The sequence below is a fragment of the Camelus bactrianus genome, chromosome 22 (genome assembly GCF_048773025.1).
Source record: "Camelus bactrianus isolate YW-2024 breed Bactrian camel chromosome 22, ASM4877302v1, whole genome shotgun sequence".
Classification (NCBI taxonomy): domain Eukaryota; kingdom Metazoa; phylum Chordata; class Mammalia; order Artiodactyla; family Camelidae; genus Camelus; species Camelus bactrianus.
The window spans coordinates 26,932,534-26,957,283 of record NC_133560.1 but is presented as its reverse complement, the minus strand read 5'-3'; the positions used below and the strand labels follow the sequence as shown (position 1 = coordinate 26,957,283).

At 56.7% G+C, this 24,750-nt stretch overlaps 3 protein-coding genes across 7 annotated transcripts; all 3 read left to right on the top strand.

The window, feature by feature from the left end:
- Positions 1 to 1,463: 1,463 nt before the first annotated feature.
- SAXO5 (stabilizer of axonemal microtubules 5) lies at positions 1,464 to 5,910 on the top strand. Its single transcript, XM_074350934.1, has 8 exons — positions 1,464 to 2,016; positions 3,133 to 3,239; positions 3,332 to 3,432; positions 3,675 to 3,787; positions 3,869 to 3,978; positions 4,325 to 4,526; positions 5,089 to 5,174; positions 5,683 to 5,910. The coding sequence occupies exons 1-8, from the start codon at positions 1,464 to 1,466 to the stop codon at positions 5,908 to 5,910; spliced, it is 1,500 nt and encodes a 499-aa protein (XP_074207035.1).
- Positions 5,911 to 11,134: 5,224 nt separating this feature from the next.
- On the top strand, positions 11,135 to 15,156 carry ZNF358 (zinc finger protein 358). 4 transcript variants are annotated; one of them, XM_074350927.1, is made up of 3 exons: positions 11,146 to 11,289; positions 12,996 to 13,058; positions 13,339 to 15,156. In XM_074350927.1, exons 2-3 carry the CDS (start codon positions 13,049 to 13,051, stop codon positions 15,078 to 15,080), a joined length of 1,752 nt encoding a protein of 583 aa, XP_074207028.1. In that variant the 5' UTR covers positions 11,146 to 11,289; positions 12,996 to 13,048; the 3' UTR covers positions 15,081 to 15,156. The 4 variants fall into 4 exon arrangements, with proteins under 4 accessions (XP_074207029.1, XP_074207028.1, XP_074207031.1 ...); XM_074350930.1 differs by having other exon boundaries at positions 11,159 to 11,289; positions 12,996 to 13,101; XM_074350928.1 differs by lacking the exon at positions 12,996 to 13,058 and having other exon boundaries at positions 11,135 to 11,289.
- A 1,773-nt stretch (positions 15,157 to 16,929) lies between these two features.
- On the top strand, positions 16,930 to 24,736 carry MCOLN1 (mucolipin TRP cation channel 1). Of its 2 annotated transcripts, XM_074350932.1 has the most exons (14): positions 16,933 to 17,099; positions 18,426 to 18,631; positions 19,374 to 19,541; positions 19,630 to 19,795; positions 20,187 to 20,295; positions 20,538 to 20,634; positions 20,839 to 20,938; positions 21,096 to 21,202; positions 21,307 to 21,456; positions 21,607 to 21,708; positions 22,095 to 22,217; positions 22,553 to 22,768; positions 24,276 to 24,406; positions 24,505 to 24,736. In XM_074350932.1, the coding sequence occupies exons 1-14, from the start codon at positions 17,069 to 17,071 to the stop codon at positions 24,539 to 24,541; spliced, it is 1,743 nt and encodes a 580-aa protein (XP_074207033.1). In that variant the 5' UTR covers positions 16,933 to 17,068; the 3' UTR covers positions 24,542 to 24,736. The 2 variants fall into 2 exon arrangements, with proteins under 2 accessions (XP_074207034.1, XP_074207033.1); XM_074350933.1 differs by lacking the exon at positions 22,553 to 22,768 and having other exon boundaries at positions 16,930 to 17,099.
- The last annotated feature ends 14 nt before the right edge of the window (positions 24,737 to 24,750 follow it).

Genomic DNA, 24,750 nt, shown 5'->3' with positions numbered 1-24,750 from the left:
GTCTGACTTACTTCACTCTAGGTCCATCTGTGTTGCTGCAAATAGCATTATTTCATTCTTTTTTATGGCTGAGTAGTATTCCATATAATATATATATATCTATATATCCCACCTTCTTTATCCATTCATCTTTCGATAGACACTTGCAAAGCCTTGCTTTCTTAAACCTCCCTAGAAGTAACTAAGACAAGCCCAAGTCTGATATGTCAGTGGAGTAAACTCTCCCCACTGCAATGAGTAAGAAGCCCTATGTGTTCAACACATGTGTGTTCCTGGTGGAGCTGGGGCTGGCAGTGGGGAGCATGGATGTCTTTAAGGCTGCCTTGGAGGTCTGTGAGCCCTGGGGTGGCATTAAGTGATGCAGTGTGACTCAGAGAGGTTGGCCTATCCTGTGGGAGGAGCATTAGGAAGCAGATGAGAAGGAAAACCTGGGGAAATCATGACAATGGACACCAGTGGCCTCTTGCGTCAAATCCTCACCACTGAAGTTGTTGCCATTGCCAACCCGATTCTCCAGATGACAAAACTGAGACTGCAATAAGTCAAGTTACTGGTCAGGCTCCCTCCAGCTCTCAGGAGGCAGGATCCCCTGGCCTTGCTCCTGATTTTCCTCCCAGCTGTTTCCAGAGTTGCTGGGGGACCATTGTGACAGCATCGTCTGGGGCAGCTCTTCGGGTCACAATGGGCAAAGCTGGACCACCACAGAATGCAGCATTGTATGGAATATCTGAGCATTCTCTGGAAGACTGGAGGCAGAGGGAGTCTTGAGGGTCAGGCCTATGTAAAGCGCATTTTCTAAGACTCAGTCCCCATGCCCCTTCTTGAGGTAGGTACCCCACCCTCATCCCTGATGAAGCAACTGAAACTCACAGGAGCCCAATGACTTATTCCAAGGTGACCTGGCTAGTAATTTCACCTGTCAAATTTTCCTGTAACCTATTTGAAATCTTCTTGACTTTCGACTATTTCAGGTGATAAAAGGATTGAAAAAGCAACAAAATATACACTGAAAAACTGTGGTTTCGTTAAAACTCTCGGTGCACGTTTTCTAAAAAGATCGACATGAGCAAATAGCTGTGGGCTGAAGTGGTCTGGGAGGGCTTCCTGCAGGAGGTGAGCCTGAGTCAGGGGAGCAGGTGACATCTGAGGGTCTAGTCACTGAAGGGCAGAGAAGAGGGTGAGAGAGACACCTCAGCTCTGAACAAAGGCCACAGAGTCCCACTGGGTTAAGCGGGATGCTGGGAGCCTGGAGGAGTGGGAGGCGGGTAGACTCAGACAGCTTGAGGACAGGTGATGGTTGCACAACAATGGGAATTGCACAGGGGCTGCACCTGTTTCTTATAATGTCCCCAACCCCGAGCCCAGTGCCTGGCACACAGAAAGGAGTAAAAGGGAGCACTGTCCTCAGCGGACACTTGCTCAGGCCCGTCTCCCCCGCGCAGGTGGCGCCACGTCGTCCCGCGATGGCCGCGGGCGCCCTCCTGCCGTGCCCCATGTCCCGGCTGGACTTCCTCAAGGCCTCGCACTTCGCGCTGGGGCCCGACGCGCGGCTGCACGTGGGCGCCACGCAATCCACGTCGCATCGGGACTTCCCCGCCTACTCCGGCGTGACCCGTCGGCCTCCGTGCCAGCCACTGCCCCGAGGGTCCCTCTTCCAACAGGACGCGCGCGGGGCGGGCGGGGAGCGCGTGTCGGAGACGCACTGCGTGTACCGGCCCCCGTCGCCGCCGGCGTGGAGGGAGCGGGCGCGCACGCCAGCCATGCAGGCCCGCCACCTGCACGTGCACGCGGACGCGCGCGCCCGCACCGGCCTCTCCACCGTGCGCGCCGACTTCGGCTGGCCCGAGCTGCCGGCGCGCGCCAGAGAGCAGCTCCGCGGCGCGCGCTTCAACTTCGACCGCGACTCGGTGCCATCCGGCGACCCAGCCAAGCTGCGCATCCCGCCCACCACGCACAGGGAGTTCTTCCCGGCCCACGACGTTTGCCCGAAGCCTCAGGAGCCCTGCTGCCACCTCGGTGAGCGCGCGCCCGGGCGACCTAGGCAATTTGCCCAACTTACTGATTCTCAAGGCGGACAGGGATTCTGCGACCTCCCCCAGCGGAAGGTGTCTGGGGATCACTTTGGTCTTCAGAACCCAGAGGGTGCTACTGTCCAGGAGTGGAAGGAGGCCAGGGATGCTACTAAACATCTGACCACGCATAGTACAGCTCCCTACTGTCAACAGGAAATAACTATCCAGCCCCAAATGTCTACTGTGCAGAGGCTGAGAAACCCTGGAGCCTCCCTGAGCCTCAGTTTCTGCATCCACAGAATGGGCATGTCTCCTGAATCACTCCAGGGTCCCGTGCAGTGGGCAGGAGTCATGAATGCTGTTCTGGGGTCAGACATCTGCTAAGTCACCACCACCACCACTACCACAGCCCTAGCCCTGCCGCCTTAGTAGTTGTGTGACTCTGAGCAAGTCGACCTCTCCAAGACTCAGTTTCTTCATCTGCAATGTGGGTGCAACAACGGGGCCCCACTTTATTGTTACTGGTGAAGCCAAAAAAGCCCAGAGTGTACGATGCACCTGTCATATCGTAAGCACTCAGCAAAGAGTACTCTCATTTTCCCAGTTCTGAGGCTCCATAGGAGTCCTGGGGGACATCACCAATCAGACACCCTCCAAGTTGGGCTCTGGATTGTCAGAACTGGATTTGACTCCATTCTGACTCTGAATTTCTGTGATTTCTGGCAAGTTATTCGACCTCTCTGAGCCTCAGAGAGGCTAAAAGTTGTGGGAATAATACGAGTAAGCCCCCCCCCCATGGGGTGCAAAGCACTTAACCTCAGTGCCTAACTCAATACTTGGTGACTATTCTTTTTTGTTGTTGTTAATGGAGGTACTGGAGATTGAACCCAGGGCCATGTGCATGCTAAGCATGTGCTCTACAACTGAGCTATGCCCGCCCCACCTTCCTGGCTGTTCTTGTTCTCATTATTTTTATTATTTTTGGTGTTTTCCAGACAGGCGTTAGGCCAAGCTAGTCGGGACTGCCCACTTCCCCGTCCCAGGCAAGGAATCAGATCCCAGTGGTCCAGAGGCTGCAGGAAATTGATCTCATTCTTCTTCTCCTCTTGCTCATCCTCAGGGGGTCCCAGTCCCCTCAAGTGGGACTACAGGAGACAGGACGACTGGACCTCTTACCAGAGACAGTTCCAGGCCGAGCCAGGCCCACCTGCCTTGATGTGTAAGAGGGTGTGTTGAGGCTGGGCTGGTGCTGCTGGCAGTGGGTGGGGGCGGCAATGGGGGCTGGGTGGTCTTGACCTTCCCACCCCGTCCACCCACAGGCCTCCTCCAGCGTGGAACTGGGAGACATCAAGATTGGCTATGGGCCCATGAGTCCGGAGCAGAAACAAGCCTACAGGCCCCAGGTCCTGCCCCCAGACAGGTACAAAGGGACCATGGCCTCCTACCAAGATGGGGCAAGGGCAGCTTGTGGGGTGTGCCACCTAAGGCTCTGGGGCCAATTCTGTGTCCTTGGGCCTCCATCACCCACAGGCAAGGTCCAGATCTCCCACCACTAACATCCCCTCTCTTGGCCATTGAGAAGCCTGCCTCTCTCCCTTTTCCTGGGAGGTGTAGGGGCCCTGATCAGACAGCTCCTCACTGCCCATCCCCCCTTATCTGCAGGTATGACAAGGCCCAGGCCTCAGCCCACATCCACTATGTGAATATTCGTCCTGGAGATGGCCTCTTCCATGACAGGACCACCAAGGGTGAACATTTCTATGCCCAGGAGCCAGGTGAGAGCTGGCTGCCTGCCCTGCCCCTCACACCCGCAGCAGCCTCCCAGAGCTGCTCAAGACCTACTCTGTCTCTGGCAGAACCTTTTGTTCTTCACCACGACCAGACTCCGGAGTCACACATTCTGGAAGGAAACAGGTACCCTGGTCCTGGCAACCTGACCACCTCCACGCACTTCTTCCACGGCCAGGTCAGCAGGAAGAAGCAGAATGCAGCAGGGCTCATGAGGGAAAAGGGCTTCCCAAGCAGAGTGAATAATAGCAAGTGCAAAGGCCCTGAGATGGGGGTGAGATTGACATGTGTGCAGAGATCTCCTGGATCTACTTGCATGATGTAGGGTAAGCCACTTAACTACTCCAAACCCCAGTGGCTCTCTCTGTAAAGTGAGATAACAGTACCAACTCCCAGCACCATCACGCGGGACCCAGAGAGGGTGTAAGCCGTCCAAGGTCACGCAGCACCCACTTCTTCCCTCCATCATGATCTTGGGACATCCCTGACTCGGGGAACTTCCCAGATGCCATGTGGTCCTACAGCCGCTGCCTGCGACCAAGCCACCCAGACGCCACGTGCCTCATGAGAAGCTGCAGAGTCACATAACCCTAGGGGAGCCGTCGCTGTTCGGACAGTTCTTCCAGACCTCCATGGGTACGGACTATTCCCCACCTGGGATACCAAAGCCGCCGAAAGCGCCCAGCCTCCACTTGCAGCGGAGCAACCTGCCTTGGGACACCGGAGGTGAGCGCAGCCACTCCCCACCCGGAAAGCCCCGCCCTTGACACAACCGTGGCTCCGCCCCTGGCCAACCCCGCCCCGCCCACTGCCTGACTCTGGCTCCGCCTCCTGAAGAGCTAGATCCCACCCCATGGACCAAGATCGCAACTCTGTCCCTGAACAACGCTGCTCCCGTGTGATCCCACCCGCACTCTGCGATGGCCCCATCCCCTGCATGACTCCGACCCTCTGGTCTGGCCCCGCCCCTCTCCATATCCACCCTCTCCTGAGTCTAACCCTTCATCCTCTGCGAGACTCTGGCTCCGCCCCCTGACCCGCTAGCCTACTCTTCTGGCCCCCTCTCTGTCCCCAACCTCGGCTCGTCTGCCCTAGCCCCGTCCCTGGCCTCCTCAGCCCACCCTGGCTCCCCCCTCCTCCCTGACTCCTAATCCGTCCCCCTCCCCTGACAACGTCAGCGTTAGCCCAGGAACCTTTACCCTATGCTCAGTCTCCCACGACCCTTTCCCCTGGACCCTGCCTATCCTCCCTCAGCCCCTCATCTCAGCCACCCCACTGAAATCTCCAGAACCAGATTTTTTAACCATGAACCAGAAGATGCTGATGCCGCACAGAACAGCTCCAGCCTCCGTGACTGAGGAGATGCTACAGCGGGTGAGGGAGGGGGAGAGGGTATCTCTCTGACCAGGTAGCCCCTCCCCCAAGTCAGTGTAGCGTTATCTCAGGAAGATTATACCATCACTTCAGGCACAGAATTAGTGTCAAGTCGGCTCAGGGTCACTCTAGGGTCATCCCAGGCTCAGGGTCATCTTAATGTCATCCCAGCACCAGGTCATCTCCAGCTCAGCCGAAGGCTCATGTCAGGGTCAACTCATCAGCCACGGTTGAGGGTTAGGGCAAAGTCACCTAGGGTCAACCCAGCCCTGGGGTCATTCCAGGGACCCACCCGGGTTTCTCTCCAGCGTCTCATCCAGCTCCTGGGTCAGCCCAATCTAGGGCCCCCTTTTGCCCCCCTCCCAAGGACCCAATCATCAGCCAAACTGGGCTGAGCCTCTCCCCACTCTCTGCTGTCCCCAGGGTGGTGCAGGGACTACAGGGTGGCCTGGGTGGGCCAGCCACCCTCCAGGCTGCCCTGCTGAGCTCCCCCATCCTGACTCCACAGTGCAAGTATAGCCACTGGGAGCCCCCACTGGGTGAACAGCGCTTCTTCTCAACCCAAAACAGTGATGAGTTTCCCTTCAAGTACAAGGGCCCAGCAGTGCTGAGACGGGAAAGCCTCCAGGAGAGTCATGTGCCACTGGGCTTTCCTCACCAGTGGGGCTGTGGTGCTGGGAAGGTAGACCCTCAGGCCCCCCAGATCCCTACCTACCCATGCCCTAGCCAGCAATAAACACTGCTTTGGCAACATCCCACCGCTTGCCATCAATTAGCCATGGAAGAGGATGGGGTGTTTGTGGGGGCAGGGGCATTACAGGAGAGAATGACTCCGTGGAGAAGCCCTGAGCAGATACTTCTGCAGACCCTGGGTCTGGGGACCACTCTGGGCAGGGAGACCATCCCAGCTTGTGCAAAGACTGGGTGGTTGGACTCCGTGTAAGGTGTTCAGGTGCAGCAACAAGTTCTGAATGATGTGGGAGGATGGACTTAACCATGCTGAACAGAGGCAGTGTGGTGATGGGTTGAGAATGTAAGCTCTTGGTGCTGAATGGACAGAGTCCAAATCTTGACTCCTCCGTGTACTGGAAACAAGTCTTGGGCAAGTCATTTAACCCCTCTGAGCCTCTATTTGCTCCTCTGTAAAATGGAGATAAATAATAGCTCTCACTATCATTAGATTGTTATAAATAAGAAATGTTCACACTGGTCAGTGTGGGTGGCTGGGGGTCAAGAAGGGACAGTGCACCTTCTGAAGATGAAGGTAAGGAGGAGAGAGGAAGACAAGGATGTAGGAAGGAGCTTTTGATTATTGAGAGACTAGATGGCACTCAGAAGGTGCATGGAAGGATAGATATGCTGAGAATGGCCCAGTGATTTCCCCTATTGTGGTCAGAGGCTGTAAAGCTGAATGGTTGGTGCATTGGCTGGCTGGGCAATTAGCCTCCAGGTCACAGCTGGGTCCAGGGGCAAGTCAACAAGAGTCATTAGGATATGATCAGGTCCAAGGGGGTAGCTGTCCAGCCAGAGACAGAATGAAAAGGGTGGAAAAGAGAATGGGGTGGAGCCCTGGAGCCAGTGGATGACAGGGCTTAGAAAGCATGTCCTGGACCAGTACCTTGGACAGCACCCCATTTTGAAGGTTTTGGGGTATGGTGAGATCAGCACCAAGAAGCCAGCTCTATCTGGGATAAAATGAGCCTTGGTGGCCGTGCCTGGGGACTGCCTCTGTAGGGTGTTGAGAATGTGGTTTCAGAGAATGAACATAGCTCTCTAACCCTGTAGTCAGACCCTCAAAGACCAAAGCCCCCAATCCAATGGACCAGTGACAGCCAATCTCAAGCCTGGCCAGGAGCCCTTTCCTCATGGGCATCAATTCTCTGAGGCCAGCTGGTCATTTCCTCTTCTCCTTGCTTCCACTAATGATATAGATTACACTCTTCTGAATTATCTCATTCTAAAACAGGATTTCTCAATCTTGGCTTTATTGGCAGTTTGGATAGGATCATTCTCCATTGTTGGAGGCTGTCTTGTGCATTGTTGGATGTTTAACATCATCCCTGACCTTTACCCATCACATTCCAGTAGCACACTCCCTCTCTTCCACCAGTTGTGACAACCAAAAACATCTCCAGACATTGCCAAATGTCTCCTAGGGGGGAAGAGTTGCCTCTGGTTGAGAACCACTACAATAAACCCATCCTACAATGATTCCCAGGATAAAAATCAGGCTTTCCTGGTAAAGATGTTCTGCTTATTGACCAGACTATGTATACAAAAAGGCTTTTCCTTTTTACCTTGCCTGCCAGGAAGCTCAGAAAGCTTGCTTTGGTTCCATGTAGCTGTAGTTGCAGGATTATGTGTGCTTCTTCCCAGTTCTAGGGGTGGTTTAAAGCAATCCAGACACCAAGTGAGAAAAATGGGTAGGAGTTATAAGGAGGAAGATTTCAGCACAACAGGAAGGATTTTCTAACAATAAGATTGATCAGCACTGGGATGGGTTGCCAAGAAAGAACAGAAACTTTGCTGGAAAGTTTCCAGTGCTGAGACACTACATCATGCTGTTTCTGGATGTATTTTATGGATTTATGTCTATCCTTCCTGTATCCCACTTACCCCACCTCCAAGAAAAGGCATTTCATAGGAACTACAAAAACCAAAAAGGCTTATGAAATAAGATGAATAAAAAATAGCATTGAACATGGGAAAACAGATGAATTTTGAAAGGAAAATATTTTGTCAATGGTAAGCATCACCAAGCAACAGCCTCATCTCTTTCTGTCCTTGAACAAGTGATGTCATGCTCTGACCCTCACTTTCCTCATCCATGAAATGGGGAGGGCAACAGTTCCTCCTTCATGGAGTGGTTACAAGGAGTAAATAAAATGTGAATGTACCATTCTTGGCACAGGGCCTAGCACTTGGCTGTAGCTCAATAAATAATGCCTAAATTTTGTTACTGTCTTAGGTCATTTTCTTTGCAAATAACAGAAACCAGCTCCAGCTGCTCAAGCAGAAAGGGATTTTGTTGACTTAGAAACAAGAAACTCCTTAATTAGGTCTAGCATCAAGCATGTGGTTCCCCATCAGACGCATGCTCTCTTCCTTGCTGTCTCTCAGCCTCGTGTCCCTCCAAGCAGTGGCAAAAGAGAAAAACTAGAAGCCCAAATCCTTATCATTAAAGCCCCAAAGGAAGGGGTGGGGTGTTCCCCCCAACTCCTCACATTGGAATATATGAAACAGTCTGATTGGCTCATTTGAGTCCCCTGCCCAGCTGTGAACCAATCATGTGCCCAGAGGGATGGAATGCTGTGATTGGATGCCTGGGTGATTTGGTTCCTCCAACCTCACCAGGATCTTGGAGTCTGGAGCTCAACCTTAGTGAATCCTGTCTCCTAGCAACAGACCTGTGCCTGCCCATCCCCATAGCATCTGTATTGCCCCAGGTTACAATCTAGAGGGTGGAACGACTCAGCCAATAGGCTCTTCCTAATGAAGGTAATTGTATATTTATAGGCAGGAGTGTTCAGTGCTCAGTGTTTGAGAGTAGGCTGAAACATCAAATGCCCACCAGTTCTCTGATAATCCCAATCTTACCTCTCACCTCATTACTAACATCCTCTTTTCACTCAGGACAGAGAATTCAGCTCTGGCAATCTCACAAAATTGAGCAAGTGCTAGGCTCTGCTTTAAGAAGGAGTGTATAGAGGGAGCTTGTGCCTGTCTTGGAAGACCTTGCTGAAGGCTTCATGACAGCGTCCACATATCCCAGCATCCTGATATTTTTCTCCAAAGCTACTTAAGCCAGAGTCTCGGGAGACACAAGGTTAGCGTGCCAAGAGAAAATAGGCAACAATTTAATCAGCTGTTTTTCTTCCACATAACAGAGTTCTGCTTTCCTGAGGATGCCTCTTCCATGATGCTGCCACATACATCTGGGGAGGTCGTGCACTGCACAAATCTTGAAGCCCTGTTCACTTTATAATGAAGATATGTGTATGTGGTGGCTATGACCCTCTACCTAACCTTGGCTCAATTTCAAATTTTAAGCTATTTCCTTCAATACCTTTCCCTTTCGAGGAACTAATTTCTAAATTAGTCAAGACTGTCATGGATGCAAGGGACAGAATCCCACTAGCTCAAATACCCAGGAAATTTGTTGGCTCCTGGTATTGGAAAGACAGAGCTTCTGGCTTCAGGTGTGGCTATATCCAGGAGCTCAACCAATATAGCCAGGGTTGTCTCTCCAACTCTCACCTCTGCATCCTGTTATAGATTGGCTTCAGTCTGCAGACTGTTCTTCCAGACAACCAGGGAAGGTGGCTACAGGCTGAATGAGGCCCTGTGTACAGCTCATGATCCCAGAGGAAGAATGAGACCCTCCAGCATCATGGCTTCATCCCAGACCTCATTATTGTTCAGGGGGCGGGGTTCTCTGATTGGTAAGTTTAGATCTCATGGTGCTGGGGGCTGTGTTAGACACAGGTCCATCTGGAGTAGTGAAGGGGGCTCCACAGAGGGAAGACAAGGTGCTGACAGAGATACTGGGCAGACAGAAACGACAGCTGTCATTACAAGTATTATTTGTAATGGGATCAGCCAGGAGGCGGCAGGATGAGGAACCAGCGGCATAATCCAATTGCGATCTCAAGTCTCTCAGAGCTGCTGAGAGCTTTTCCACAGAGAGGTGGCAAGCAGGTCCCAGGCCAGAAGTCCAGCACAGATCTAGAAGGTTCGGGAAGGAAGAGCAAAGACTCCTGGAGGCCTCATTTGCTTGAGGCTGCATTCAAGGTTAGGTGGTTTGAAAACTCACCAGCCAAAGACCATCGGACACTAAACTGTAGTCAAAAAAAAATTTTTTTTTTGCTTGCTCCAGCAAGGAAGATCCCACAGGGGAAAGAGTAATTGGGGGACAGGAGGGCATCTTATAAGATTCAGGCTTGAGCTGGGTAGTTTTAAGGAGAGTTGAGGCGAGTACAAGCAACCCTAGCCTAGTGCTGGCAGGAAGCAGGGGGCAGGTCTGTGACGGGGTATTGGTGCTTTTTATCTCAGAGGTGGGAGGATGGACCCGGGGCTGTCATTGGGAAGAAGCAGCAGTCATCATCAGAGAAGGATGTGTATTCATTTTTGTGGCTGCAAAGTGTCCTTGTCTCTATCTCGGCTCAGACGCGGTCACAGAGTGGCCTTGTGTGATGATTGTTTATATTTTGTGACCGTTGTTTATGTTCAGTGAAGAACATCCCGGCCCAGCTGCCAGCTGCGGGGGCTGCGTTTCACTCCCTCTTGACAGGGATCTGTGTCTCCAGGTAAAGTCCGCCCAGAGTGCTTCCCAGGCCTGGCCCTGGCCTCTCCAGAGGGAGTACCAGGCACGGGGAGTCTGCTGGCGACAGCACTGCGCCACTGGGTAGGAGGAGGGAAATATTCGGTGTCCCCAGCTCTTTTCCTTGGAGGAGGAGTCTTACGGGGAAACAAAGGCTAGACTGGGCAAAGATACACAAGTCTGAAAATTCTGCGTCTTGGCTTTGCCGATGTGCACTGCCAATCTACAAGAGAGAGATAGAACGTTTGGTGTTTCTGGAACAGAGATGGAGTCACAGACATGGGCGGGAGGCAGAGACGAGGGGAGAGAGAGGAAAACAGACAAGACAGAGACAGAGGGACAGAGGCAGAAAAGGGGACAGGAAGAGAGGCAAAGATTGAAACGGAGGGAAACACACTAACAGAGGGATAAAGGGACAGACAGAGAGAGGCAGGGGCGCAGAGGGACGGAGAGGGGCTGAGAGAGTCGCAGAGCAGGAGAGGCCGCGGCGGGGACAGCGCGGGCGGCGCGCGGCGCAGACAAAGGCGCGGCCGCGCGGCCAGGTGGCCGGGCCGGGACAAAGGCTAGCCCGGGGGGCGGGGGCAGCGATGGCGACGGCCGAGGCGGGCCCGGGCGAACTACAAGTCCCAGCAGCTCCCGCTGCGGCCCGCGGCCGGCCCCTCTCGCTCCCCGGGAGCGCCTGGCGGGGCCGCTGGGCCGAGGGGGCCGCCGGCGGGGCTGGCGGGCGGGGGGCTTCCTGCGGGCCCCGGGGGCGCCGGCGGGCGCGGCGGGCCGGGCAGGGGCGAGGGGCGCCGGGTGAGTGTCCCCGCGAGCGGGCCGGGCGGGCGGGGGCCGCGATGGGGGGCGGGCGGGTGGGGATACCCCTGCGGCGCGGGGCGCGGCCCGGAGCGACCTCGGTCCATACCCCCTCGCCCCGCGCCGCGCCCGCCCCGGCCCAGGAGAGCGGGGCCGCGGGCGCAATGCGGGGCGCCGCGCGACCCGCGGGCCTAGCGCTCCCGTTCCGCCTCTGCGGACCCGGGGGAGGGCCCGGCCCGAGCTGGGCGCCGTCCATCGGGAGGTATGGGGGGCACCCCTCAGCTGGGCGGGTGGGAGTTCAGGAGCCCCCTCCTCTGGAGGCGATCCGGGCCCCCGCCCCGTCAGGAACCCAGGAAGGGCCCCAAGTATTGTTCTCCCCACTCTCCAGCCTGGGGTCGGGAGTTCAGGAGGCTCTTCCTCAAAAGGGGCATCCAGGGGTTCCCTCTGACCCCCAGGATCCCAGGTCTTGTTCCCCTCACTCTCCAGTCTTGGAATCTAGAGTTCTGGAAGCCCTCTTACCCGTGAGGTGATCCAGGCATCCACCTTCCCCCCAGAAATTCAGGAAGGACCCCAGTTATTTCTCCTTCTGGCTTCCAGCTCAGAGATGGAAATTCAGGAGCCAATTTAAGGGACCCTCTGTCCCCCAACCCCTGGGAAATCCAGTAGGGGAGCCAACATCACCCCACCACCCTTCAAAGTGGGATCTGGGTTGAGGAGGTGATCTAGGAACTCAGCCCTCTCTGTTTGCATCCCCCTACCCGGCTCTGGGGTTGTGGCTCAGGATGTCCCCCTCCCCAGAAGGAAAACCAGAAGTCCCCCTGCCTCCCAGGAACAGATCTGTTGTTTGCCCCCCAACCCCCTGCCAGTGTCTAGTCAGGGGGTGAGTAGCTCTAGACATCACCCTACTACAGGGAATTCTCCCCCTGCTCCCCAGAAGGGGTCCCAGCTATTGTTTGTCCATCCCCCTCCCTACCACCAGCCATGGAGCTGGAATTCAGGATCTAGAATTCTCCCACGAAGTTACCAAAGTCTCCTGACACCCATCCCCATACCTCAGCCATGGGGTCAATCATCCAGGAATACTCTCTTCCTAGGAGATGGCCCAGGTGTCCCCCCAGTAACCCAAGAGAAGCCAGAGGTATTTTTTGCCAACCTCCCAGTTAGGAGTCAGAATTCAGACTCTTCTATCTAGTTGGGCAAACATGTATATGGACACCTGTCCTTACCCTCCTGGCTAATGAGTCCATGGGTCTCCCTGCTCCCTCCAGAGGTCCCACGTATTACATCACCATCCTCACTCTAGTTGTAGAACTCAGCGGTCAGCGTCTTCCATCTAAGACAGAACCCAGGTGTTTGGACACTTAGTCCTATCGCAGAACTGTGAGGCTCGGGATTCAGGTTGTATCCTCCCTGGGAAGTGAGCCAAGGTCTCCCTCCCCTCCCCCAGTGACCCAGGAGGAGGACCAGATGTTGTTTGCCACCCCCCCACCCCCACCCAGATCAAGGCTTCAGAGGTCAGGATGTTTCCACTCTAGGAAGTGAGCCAGAGGTCACCCTCCCTACCAGGGACCCCCAGATACGTCACCCTCAACCATGGGATTCAGGCCATGTACTTAGTGACAAGCACATGATCCCAGATACCCACACTCTTCCCGTGAAGGGGCCATGGTCCAGGGGATAGGCATCCAGGACTCTCTCCTCCACAGGACCCAAGCTTCCCAGGAGAGGAGGAACCCAGGATGGAGAGAGGGGCAGAGCCATGGAGCTGGGTACTGGGGACCTCTAGTGCTGGGACCCATGACTTCCATCCAGGTGTGGGGCTGAGTAAGGAGGGGCCCCTCATGTCCCACTAGGGTTCCTCTTCTCCCTGCCCTGGTAGGGGCAAATGGAAAGTCTCCCTCAGTACAAGACAAGAGAAGAAATCGTGTGTGTGTCCTGGAGTGGGATCTGGGGTGTGGCCTGGTCCCCTCTCCCTTCCCTGCCCAGGCTCCAAAAGAACCCCTATTCCGCAGAACCTACCTCCACCCACCCTCTGTCCTCATCCTGCAGACCCTGCTCCTGAAGCGGCTGGCACTTCCACACCAGGGATGCGGCGCTCCGTCCTGGTCAGGAACCCAGGCCACAAAGGACTGAGGCCCTCTTACGAAGAGCTTGACTCCGACTCAGAAGACCTAGACCCCAACCCAGAAGAGCTAGACCCAGTTTCTGAAAAGCCAGAGCCTGACCCGGAAGACCTCAACACTGTCTCTGAAGATGTGGACCCCAGCTATGAAGATCTGGAGCCTGTCTCCGAGGATCTGGACCCGGATGTGGAAGCTCCGAGCTCCATCTCGGGGACCCGTGACTTGGATCCCCAAGATCTTGACCCCATGTCTTCAAGTTTTGACGACCCAGACGTCATCGGCCCCGTTCCCCTGGTTCTTGACCCTAACAGTGACACCCTCAGTCCGGCTGCTGCTCCAGACCTGGATCCCCTCTCGTCCGACCTCACTGCCACCCCCGAGGTCCTGGCCACCAGCCCAGCGGTGCTCCCCGCACCTGCCAGCCCGCCCCGGCCCTTCTCCTGCCCCGATTGCGGGCGAGCTTTCCGCCGCAGCTCGGGGCTGAGCCAGCACCGCCGCACCCACAGTGGCGAGAAGCCGTACCGCTGCCCCGACTGCGGCAAGTCGTTCAGCCACGGCGCCACGCTGGCCCAGCACCGCGGTATCCACACGGGCGCACGGCCCTACCAGTGCGCGGCGTGCGGCAAGGCCTTCGGCTGGCGCTCCACGCTGCTGAAGCACCGCAGCAGCCACAGCGGCGAGAAGCCGCACCACTGCCCCGTGTGCGGCAAAGCCTTCGGGCACGGCTCGCTGCTGGCGCAGCACCTGCGCACGCACGGCGGCCCGCGGCCCCACAAGTGCCCGGTGTGCGCCAAGGGCTTCGGGCAGGGATCGGCTCTCCTGAAGCACCTGCGCACGCACACGGGCGAGCGGCCCTACCCGTGCCCGCAGTGCGGCAAGGCCTTTGGCCAGAGCTCGGCGCTGCTACAGCACCAGCGCACGCACACGGCTGAGCGCCCGTACCGCTGTCCCCACTGCGGCAAGGCCTTCGGCCAGAGCTCCAACCTGCAGCACCACCTGCGCATCCACACGGGCGAGCGGCCCTACGCCTGTCCCCATTGCTCCAAGGCCTTTGGGCAGAGCTCGGCGCTCCTGCAGCATCTGCATGTGCATTCGGGCGAGCGCCCCTACCGCTGCCAGCTCTGCGGCAAGGCGTTCGGCCAAGCCTCCAGCCTCACCAAGCACAAGCGGGTGCATGAGGGCGCGGCCGCTGCCGCGGCTGCAGCTGCGGCTGCTGCCGCCGGCCTGGGCCTCAGCCCTGCTTCCATGTTGAGGCCGGGGCAGGTCTCGCTCCTGGGTCCTGATGCAGTCTCTGTGCTCGGCTCTGGCCTGAGCCTCAGCCCCGGCCCCAGCTCTGGCCTTGGCCCTGACCCTGGCTCTGTATTGGGCTCCCTCCCCAATCCCAACCCCCAAACCATCCCTGGCTCTAGATCTACCCCCACCCCTGATTCTGTCAAATCTTCTAACCCTGAGCCTGGGCACGAAACCAATTCTGACCTTGCGGCCAGCCCTGACCACAGATCTGGTCCCAGCCCCGACCCGGATACTGTGCCCAGCCCTGACCCCAACTCTGAGTCCCACCCTGAGCCTGGCTCTCCCACCCGTGACACCGTCAGCCCAGTCCTCCCTACTGGCGATAGTCCCAAGTGGGTGCAGGAGCAAGGGGCACTGCTGGGACCGGATGGCTGACGAGCAGGCTGGCACCCACAGGCGCCTGGGAAACTTGTATGTTGTGCAGTTAGTAAAATCCTCCCACTGCCTCCTGGCTCTGTGTCGTGGTTCTCCTGTTCTTTTTTCTCCAATGCACAGCCTCTTCCTCGGGAGATGGGAAGGTATGGCCTGAGCCAGCCATCCCTCTGGAACCTCAGTGTCCTCGCTTCCCCCATGACCTCCTCCAGACCTCCCAGCTTCCCCGACTGGGTCTCACTCCAGTCGATTCCAGCAGTCACCACTCTTTGCTCCCCCAGACCTGGTCACCCGTCAAGGTCAGACTCACCCTGCAGGTGGTCTAAGCAGAATCCTTTCCTTTTGGACTTGGCTTTTCCATGAATGTTGGAACGTCTGGCATGTTCACAGTCTAGTGGGCTGATAATGGAGGCTGATACAAAACCATGTGGGCTGTCCTGCCCCATCTGCTCCCCTAACTTACCCCTAGCCCTTCAAAGCCTACATTATAGGTACCCCATGGGACAAAGGAGGTGGCTCATTTATGCATTCAGCAAACATCTGTTGATGGCTCAGTCTCAGCAGGGAGCAAGGTAAGCATGGCCTTGGCCTTCACTGAGTTCAGAAACATTTGTGGGGAGGGTCTAGCTCAGTGGTAGAGCACATTCTAAGCACGCACAAGGTCCTGGCTTCAATTTCCAGTACCTCCATTAAAAAATAAAATTAAACAAATAAACAAACAAACCTAATTACCCTTCCCCCCCAAATTAAAAAAAAAAATTTAAAAAGTAATTACATGGTACATTCGAGAAGCACAAGACTTCTGATTTAGATAGGGGACAGCTTTCCCGAGAAAGGGCTTTATAATTCCCTATAACCAATAATTTAATCATCAGTACTGTTTGCCCAGAACTGTGTTATGGTCTTGCATTTTCTCATTTAATTCTCTCAACAGTCCCATGAGGAAGGTAACTATGACTGAGCATCCCATTTTGCACAGGAGGAAACCGAGGCACATGGCATTCAAAGGACTTTTTGGAAGACACAGAAGTGATTGGGAGCGTCTAGATTTAAACCCCAATTTTCTGCACTCCAAAGACTGTATTGTTAATGTTTATGCTCTAGGGTAAGAAAATGCAAAGGCCCTGGGGCCACTGAGAGATGAGTTGGGGAGGAGGTGAGGGGGAGGCCTGAACAGAAGGCCTTAGTAGACTGAAGTAGGGAGTTTGCTTGTCATCCCAGAGAAATGGGAAGCTGCTGGTAGGTTCTGACAGAGAACTGATATGAATTATTTTTTGAAAACACTTCTGGCTGCTGGGTGGAGAGTGGGATGGGGGCGGGGAGACCAGGCATGGAAGCCTGAGCTCAGGGAGGTTGTTGCAGTGGTCCAGGCCAGGAATGTTGGGGGACGCCGGGCTGATAGCCATAGGACTAAGAGCGTTCCTACTTAGGAGATAATTAGGAAATGAAGTAAAATTTGATGATAGTTCAGATGAGACGCAGAAGCGGAAGGGGTTGAGAGTAACGCAGGGTTTCTGGGAGGATGGAGCCGGCAGATAGAATTTGAGATACAATGTAGGATCATCACCTGATCCCCCAGAGGGTAAGGAGTCAAGTACTGGACATAGAAGTCAAGAGGTTGGCACTGGATGCGGGCATGACAGAGCCATGACCGAGCCAGGCCTACGTTGGCACGCTCACAGCCTGCCCATCCCCCAGCAAATTCCCACCCGTCGGCACTAGGACCTCGCGACCGCCTGGGGGCTGCAAGGCGCCAGTTAAGGCACGCATGCGCGCTGCTCCAGCAGGGGTCGTCGTGGCGCAGAGGGCGGGACCGGATCCCGTCACCTGGCTCTCTGGCCGCCCTGGTCACATGACTGGGGCGCGAGTCAGCTGATACGGGAGGGTTTGAAGCTGCACCGCGAGGGAGAGAGGCCGCAGTGACAGCGGCGGGCGTTCGGACCCCGGCTGCCCCGCAGCGCCCGCCGGCGTCCGGCGCTCCCCGCCCCGGCATGGCAGGCCCCGTAGGCCCGCGCGGCTCAGGTGAGGGCGCGGGCGGCCCCGCGGGTCCCCGAACGCTGGCGGCGGTCGGCCGGCCGGCTTTTCCGACCTGGGGCTGCGGAGCTCCCGATTTCCCTTTCCTCAACTCCCGTGCTGACCTCCCCGCTTCTCCGTGGCGGCGATATGGGCAGACAGCCCCTAGAACCTGGGCGGCAGGTGGGCACCAGCTTCTCCGATCTCAGAGTGGCGGGACTCCAGACTGCCCTTCCCGAACTCAGGCCCTGCTCAGAGTACCTAATCTCAGGTAGCTGGCGGAACGCCAGCTTCTCCGACTCGCGGCGGCGAGGGTCCCAAGATTTGCATTCTGAGCCTAAATTCGGATTGCTTAGCTTTGCTGGAACTCAGACAGCGGGCCCCAAGCTTCACTACCCGTCACGTGTGACTTCCAGGCCCTTCTTCCCCAAACCAGGAGGCAAACGTCAGCTTCTCTAAACTCAGGGGGAGTACTGGAGGAATTGAGCCCTTGAACCCAGGCGCCTAACTCAATTTCAGACCTCCACACCCAGCTCAACCTTCCTGAACTCAGTCGCCTCCTGCAGGGGAGCCTGGAGGAAGACGCTTTGTGTTGATCTTCCCTTCTTAAGCCAACTGGAGACACCTGAAAGGTGTCCTGGCTGGTAGAGTCTGGGGTGGGTTAGCTTGGGAGGTGGTCCAGCCTCCAGTTTCCCATCCGACTGTCTGGTAAGCAACCACTACAGCATCTGAGCTCCAGAGGGACCAGCCAAGAGCTGGCCCTTCCTGCAGGACAGGTTCTGACAGTGCCCACATTCATCCTGGTGGCTGCTCCAGGCAGGGGACCAGCCAGGCCCTGGAAAGAAGCAGGGTTCTCCCAGTGGAGGTGTGTGTGTGTGTCAGGGACAGTTCTGGACTGCTGTGATCAGCTTTGACCCCAGCAGTTGCTGAAAACTTGGACTTCCCTCTTAGGCTGGTCAGAATGGAAGGGAGTAAGCAATGCTTAGAATAGCCTCTATTCACTGTGGAATTATTGAGACTCAGAGACTCAGTGCTTTGTAAGTATCAAGTCCTCAGCGTCCTGGTGAGAGATTTTATTGCCCCATTTTGCAGAGGAGGAAGCTGAGGCTCAGGGCGGCTGAGTGCCCTGCAGCAGGGTCAGGAATCAACTCAGGCCCTTTTAAGTAACTTGTAACTTCTGAGCAGCACTGCTGCACGTATCCATACAACGCTGCGGATTTTCCTGTTTTCCTTAGATCTCTCAGATCTCTCTTGGCTGGAGGATAGGACCTGCCTCCCCAGTTGGCAGGTGAACCTGCCTAGGCCTGGTCCCCACTGCCCTCTCCCATCCCACAGAGACAGAGCGCCTCCTGACCCCCAGCCCTGGGTATGGGACCCGGGCGGAGGCTTCTCCGGCCCCTACCACCCCTCCGGAAGAGGAGGACCTCCGCCGCCGTCTCAAGTACTTTTTCATGAGTCCTTGTGACAAATTTCGGGCCAAGGGCCGTAAGCCCTTCAAGCTCATGCTGCAAGTGGTGAAGATCTTGGTGGTCACTGTGCAGGTGAGACCCTTAGGGGCCCCAGCAGGATGGTCCTTGTGGCCGCTGTTTTCCTTGAAGGAGAGTCTTGGAGCCGGAACCTAGTCCTGACTCCACAGCAGTGTACTGATAGTGACAGTGACACTGATCAATCAGGAAGACCTCTGAGATCTGCATGGGAGCAGCTCATTTTAACCTCACAGATGCCCTCTGAGGTCCTGGCAACTGCTGTCGCCCCATTTTATAGATGAGACAACTGAGATCGAGAGAGTTTAAGGGACTCATCCAAAGTCACACAGCAAATGAGCACTGGGAGCTGGCCCTTGGACCCTGGCGGTCTGATGTTGTGCTGACTCCCAAGGGAACTGATTCAGTGGCTGAAGAGATAGTTGTCCCTCCTTCCCTTGCCAGGCCTTGCGCTGGGCTCTCAGGACTCCAGTGTGAATCAGACCCAGCCCCTGCCGTAAGGAGCTCTGGTCTAGTGCTGTGGCTTCGGGCGTGTTACCACGCTTATTTCCCCTTGGTAACATGGCCCAATAGTGGTACTTACCCTGGAAGTTTGGGTTTAGCACAGAACCCAGCATCCAGTAAACACAGAATGAATGTTAGCTGTTGCTGGGAGTTATATATGCAGCCACTGTGTGCAGCACCTTGGGGACGTAAGGTGTGCATGCCTTTATGGGGTGGGCCCTCTCCTCTTCCTCTACTCGTGCACCATGGGAGGCCCCATCCCAGCCATACCAGTCCTCCCTGTCCCTCCCACCAGCTCATCCTGTTTGGACTCAGCAACCAGCTGGCAGTGACCTTCCGGGAGGAGAATACCATTGCCTTCCGGCACCTCTTCCTGCTGGGCTACTCGGACGGGGTGGACGATACCTTTGCAGCCTACACGCGGGAGCAGCTCTACCAGGCCATCTTCCATGCCGTGAACCAGGTGCGGGTGGCCAGGAGCAAGTGGGTGCGGGTGGGCCCACGGGGGAGAGCGGCCAGGGCTGATGGACCCTCCCTTTCTTGGCCCACAGTACCTGATGCTCCCCGATGTGTCCCTGGGCCAGTACGCCTACGTGCGGGGCGGGGGCGGCCCCTGGGCCAACGGCTCAGCCCTGGCCCTCTGCCAGCGGTACTACCGCTGGGGCCACGTGGACCCAGCCAATGACACCTTTGACATCGACCCGATGGTCATCACTGGTGAGTAGGCAGGGTAGGGCTCAGCTGTTGGGAGCCCCGGCTGCTGGGACTCAAATCCCAGTCTGCCTCCTGCTCATCTGGGAGGTGGGGTTCTCGTGATCGTTAATAATTTGATGATTAGAAGAATGCTTGGCAAACAGAAAGAGCTATTATATCTCAGTGTCATTAATTCACTAAACATTTGGGAGCCCACTGAATGCCAGGCACTGGGGTACGTGTAGCTAATGAGACAGACTGGGCCCTACCCTCAGGGGAGACAGCAGGAGCAAACAGCAAATATTCAACTACAAACAGGGAAGTGATGTAGGGAAGGGGGCTGTCGGGGACTCTGGGGAGACCTGCTTGTGCCTCCCCCACCCCCAGTGTCCCTTCCCTGACTCCCTGTCCTCAGACTGTATCCGGGTGGACCCCCCTGAGAGACCCCCTGTGCCGCCCACTGATGATTTCTCCCACTCGGATGGCATCACCAGTTACAAGAACCTCACGCTCAAATTCCACAAGTACTGCCTGATGAAGGGGGCTGTCCCAGGGCTGGGCCGAGGGTGGGGGAGGCAGGACTCCAGGCATCCTGGGGTGGGGGGGTAGTTCCCCACAGCCACTTCCCCCAGGTGGAGGATGCCTGCCACGTGACACTTCCTCTGCCAGCTGCAGAGTCAGGGTGGGGCAGGAGCGCTGGCCCGGGGGGGGGGGGGTGAGAGGGACAGGCAGAGCCCCCTCCCCCTCACCCAAGCCTCCCCCCCAGGCTGATCAACGTCACCATCCACTTCCAGCTAAAGACCATTAACCTCCAGAGCCTGATCAACAATGAAATCCCAGACTGCTACACCTTCAGCATCCTGGTGAGCCCACGGTGCCTGAGGTGTGCCAGTGATGGGGTTGGCAGGTGGGAGGCATAGGGCTCCTGAGCTCTGAAGCTAGGGACCCTTGGCCATGGGCAGCATGGGGGTGATAGGGGAAGCAGGGGCTACAGAGACCATCTATCGTCTGGGAGCTGGGTCTACCAAGGTTTACCCTCCCCCTCCTGTCCTGCCGCACCCCTGCAGATCACATTTGACAATAAGGCACACAGTGGGCGTATCCCCATCAGCCTGGAGACCCAGGCCCACATCCAGGAGTGTAAGCACCCCAGCGTCTTTGGCCACGGTGAGCCCCTGAGCCCCAGACCAGCACGGACCAAGCTCCCTACTCACCCAGAGAAACTCATGAACCCGCTGACCAGCCAAAACCAGCCCCTTAGCCCCCTAGGCCTGGCCCAGCTGCCTTGCCCACCACAGCCTAGCCCTTGGCCCCCTCCCCACAGGAGACAACAGCTTCCGGCTCCTGTTTGACGTGGTGGTGATCCTCACCTGCGCCTTCTCCTTCCTGCTCTGCGCCCGCTCGCTGCTCCGAGGGTTCCTGCTGCAGAACGTGAGAGCCGCCCCCTGCCCCGCCGGGCTCTGGGAAGGTCAGGGCCTCAGTGGTGAGCATCCTGTGCCTGGATCAGTCCCCACCCCGCCCGCCTCTTCCTGCAGGAGTTCGTCAGGTTCATGAGGCGGCAGCGGGGGCGGGTCATCAGCCTGTGGGAGCGGCTGGAGTTTGTCAATGGCTGGTACATCCTGCTGGTCACCAGCGATGTGCTCACCATCTCCGGCACCATCATGAAGATTGGCATCGAAGCCAAGGTGGGTCCTGCCCACACCCTGCCCGGAGCCCCATCATCTGCTCCCGGAGACCTTGGTCCCCTTCTCCCCCATCCCTGCTGATGCCTGCGCGGGGCCACATCCCCAGGGAAGGGCCAGGCCTGATGGGGGTGACACTGCTCCTGCCCCTAGAACCTGGCAAGCTACGACGTCTGCAGCATCCTCCTGGGCACCTCAACGCTGCTCGTCTGGGTCGGCGTCATCCGCTACCTGACCTTCTTCCATAAGTACAATGTAAGCCTCAGACTCACAGCCAGGGCCTCTGAGACGCACGGCCACCTCTCCCTTAATTCCAACCCACAGCCCCAGATCAATTCACTCACAGATGACAGTCACCAGCCCCTGCAGAGGACCTGCCATGAGCCTCTTCCCCATACCTGGCCACCCCAGGCAGACCTGTCACTGCACCCAGGCAGGGGCACAAGCCTGCTCGTTCATACCCACCCCGCTGGGTCTAGCCATGGGGCCCCCTCAGCTCCAGCTGGCCCCTTCTTAGCTCCCCTCGCTTCTGTGGTCACCCCAGTGTGCCCTCAGACAGGCCCTGCCTTCTTCGTCCCATCCGCACGCCCACCTGGGTTGTGGCTATGCCCTCACAGCTGTCCCCTACTTGCTGCCCACAGATCCTCATTGCCACACTGCGAGTGGCCCTGCCCAGCGTCATGCGCTTCTGCTGCTGCGTGGCTGTCATCTACCTGGGCTATTGCTTCTGTGGCTGGATCGTGTTGGGTCCCTACCACGTGAAGGTAGGGGTTGGCCAGGACCAGGGGGTGGTGCTTGTGACCCAGTCCCTGGCACCCCTTCTCACTTTAAGCCCTCTGACTCCTGGTTTATCTGTTGTTGACCTGGTGACACTGAATGACCTATCTCGACCTGTGTTATCTGACCAGCAGGTCAGCAACAGTTCTGCCCACTGTCTCTCTGACCCCTGCTGATCCTGCCCTTGACCCTGTGACCTTGTCATTATTCAGTGACACCCCCCCAGGTGGCCCCGTCGTGCCTGCTGGTCCTCTGTCCACCGTCCCCTCTGACAGCCATGCCCTCAGCCCCCTGTGACCCCATAACTCCCTGTCCCCGGCAGTTCCGCTCACTGTCCATGGTGTCAGAGTGCCTGTTCTCGCTTATCAACGGGGATGACATGTTCGTGACCTTCGCGGCGATGCAGGCGCAGCAGGGCCGCAGCAGCCTGGTCTGGCTGTTCTCCCAGCTCTACCTGTACTCCTTCATCAGCCTTTTCATCTACATGGTGCTCAGCCTCTTCATCGCGCTTATCACCGGGGCCTATGACACCATCAAGGTCAGCCGCCGGCCTGCACGCCCCCTCCCGGCCGGCCTCCCCATGGACCAACCCACCCACACACACAGGCCCCGACTGGGGCTCCAAGCCCTTGCAGTTGTATTGGGAAGACATGGTGGGGTGAGGAGAGGACACAGGAAGAGAATGAGGGAGACTCCATGAAGCCAAAGGAGAGGGCGACTCAGAATCAGGGGCCAGGCAGGGTTCCTGCGTCTGCTTTGACCAACAGGGAGACCAAGTCACAGAGTTTCAGGGATTTGCCAAAGGTCAGCTTCTATGCAAGCAGTGAAGTCTGGCTTAGCCCAGGACTATCTGATTCCAAAAGCCCTGCTTCCAGCCACTCTGTTCTGTGGGGGCTGTTTGGGTCTGGGGAATGGTGGTGGTCCTGCAGGTTGTGGGGGTCAGAGCAGAACATGGGGTGGCAGGTAGACAGAATCTTTTGGCAAACATATTTGAGGACCTATCTCATGCCAAACCTTGTGCTGGGTGCTGGGCATCCTGGAAAGCAGGTGTACATGGTCTGTCCAAGCCCACTGCGCAGGCAGTCTGGTGCACAAACGGAAGTATGATGACCGACCAACGACGGGTGTAATGGAAGTATGGAAAGTTACAGAGGACCCCTGCTTTAGACTGGTATTGAGGTGAGCCCAGGAAAGTTTCTAGAATGTGCTGTCCAGTACTAATGTCTAGCCACATGTCACTATATGAATTTTGACTTTAACTAAAATGAAATACAGTTCTGAATTCAGTTCCTCACTCATACCATGCACATGGCAAGTGCCCAAAAGCCAGTGTAGCTAGTAGCTACCAGATGTGGACAGCAGAGAGATCAAACATTTCCATCATCTCATAAAGTTCTGGATTGGTGAGACAGGAACCCCAAGAGAGAGGGAGCACCAGGAGAAGGAGCCAAAGCAAAAACCTAGAGCCAAAAAGGATTTGGAGAAGAGAGAGTGGCCCCATGAGGTTGAGAGGGGTGAAGGCTCAGCTGAAAGCTAGAATGTTCACTCCAGCTGGCAATGCAGGTGTGCACCCCGCTGTGCCCGGGCACGGATACAGCCATCCCACAGGCATGCTTCTGTCACTGAGGAGGCCTGGCGGTCCTGCTCTAGCACTGAAAGATCACACACGTGTGTCAGCCTTGGGTGTACAAGCTTAGACCTTGCTCCCACTGTGTGTACTCAAGTCAGTAGATGGTTGTCAAGCATCCAGATTGTGTCAGGCAAGGCTCCAGGCGCTGGAGCCACAGCAGAGGGCAGCAACTGACCGATATGCAGGGTGTGCACACATTCAGTGGTCAAGGATCGTCTCCGTGTGAAGCGAACCGTGAGGAACAACAGGTGGAGGGCACGGCAAGTCAGAGGCCCACAGGTGGGAGCCTGGTTGGTCCACGAGGAACAGAGAGGAGATGCAGATGGCTGGAGAGGAGGGGGAGGGGAGGGCACAGCTCAAGGGCTTTGGGAGGCGGAGGCCACTTTCATGTCGGTGTCTGGGCATCTCTCCCCAGCACCCAGGCGGGGCGGGCGCCGAGGAGAGCGAGCTCCAGGCCTACATCGCGCAGTGCCAGGACAGCCCCACCTCGGGCAAATTCCGCCGCGGGAGCGGCTCCGCCTGCAGCCTCCTCTGCTGCTGCGGCAGGTTCGGTTCGAGGCCGGGTTGGAGATTGGCTGGGGGAAGGGAAGCGGGCCGGAGGGAACTGATGCCTTCTGCCTCCGCTGACACTGCCCTTCCTCCAGGGATGCCTCGGAGGAGGATTCGCTGCTAGTGAATTGACTCGGACCTGGATAGCCACCGGACGTCAGCCCCCGGACTGCGGAGACCCATGCTTATTTATTTTTAGGGTTTGCTTTGAAGGACCGGCTCCCTGCTGCGCCCTGTGCGGGCCTGGGCCAGTCGGGTTGGACACGAGTGGGACAGGGGTAGGGTGGGTGTTAAATAAACGGGAAAATAAATGTGTTCTCATTTCTAGCGGGAGGGGTAGT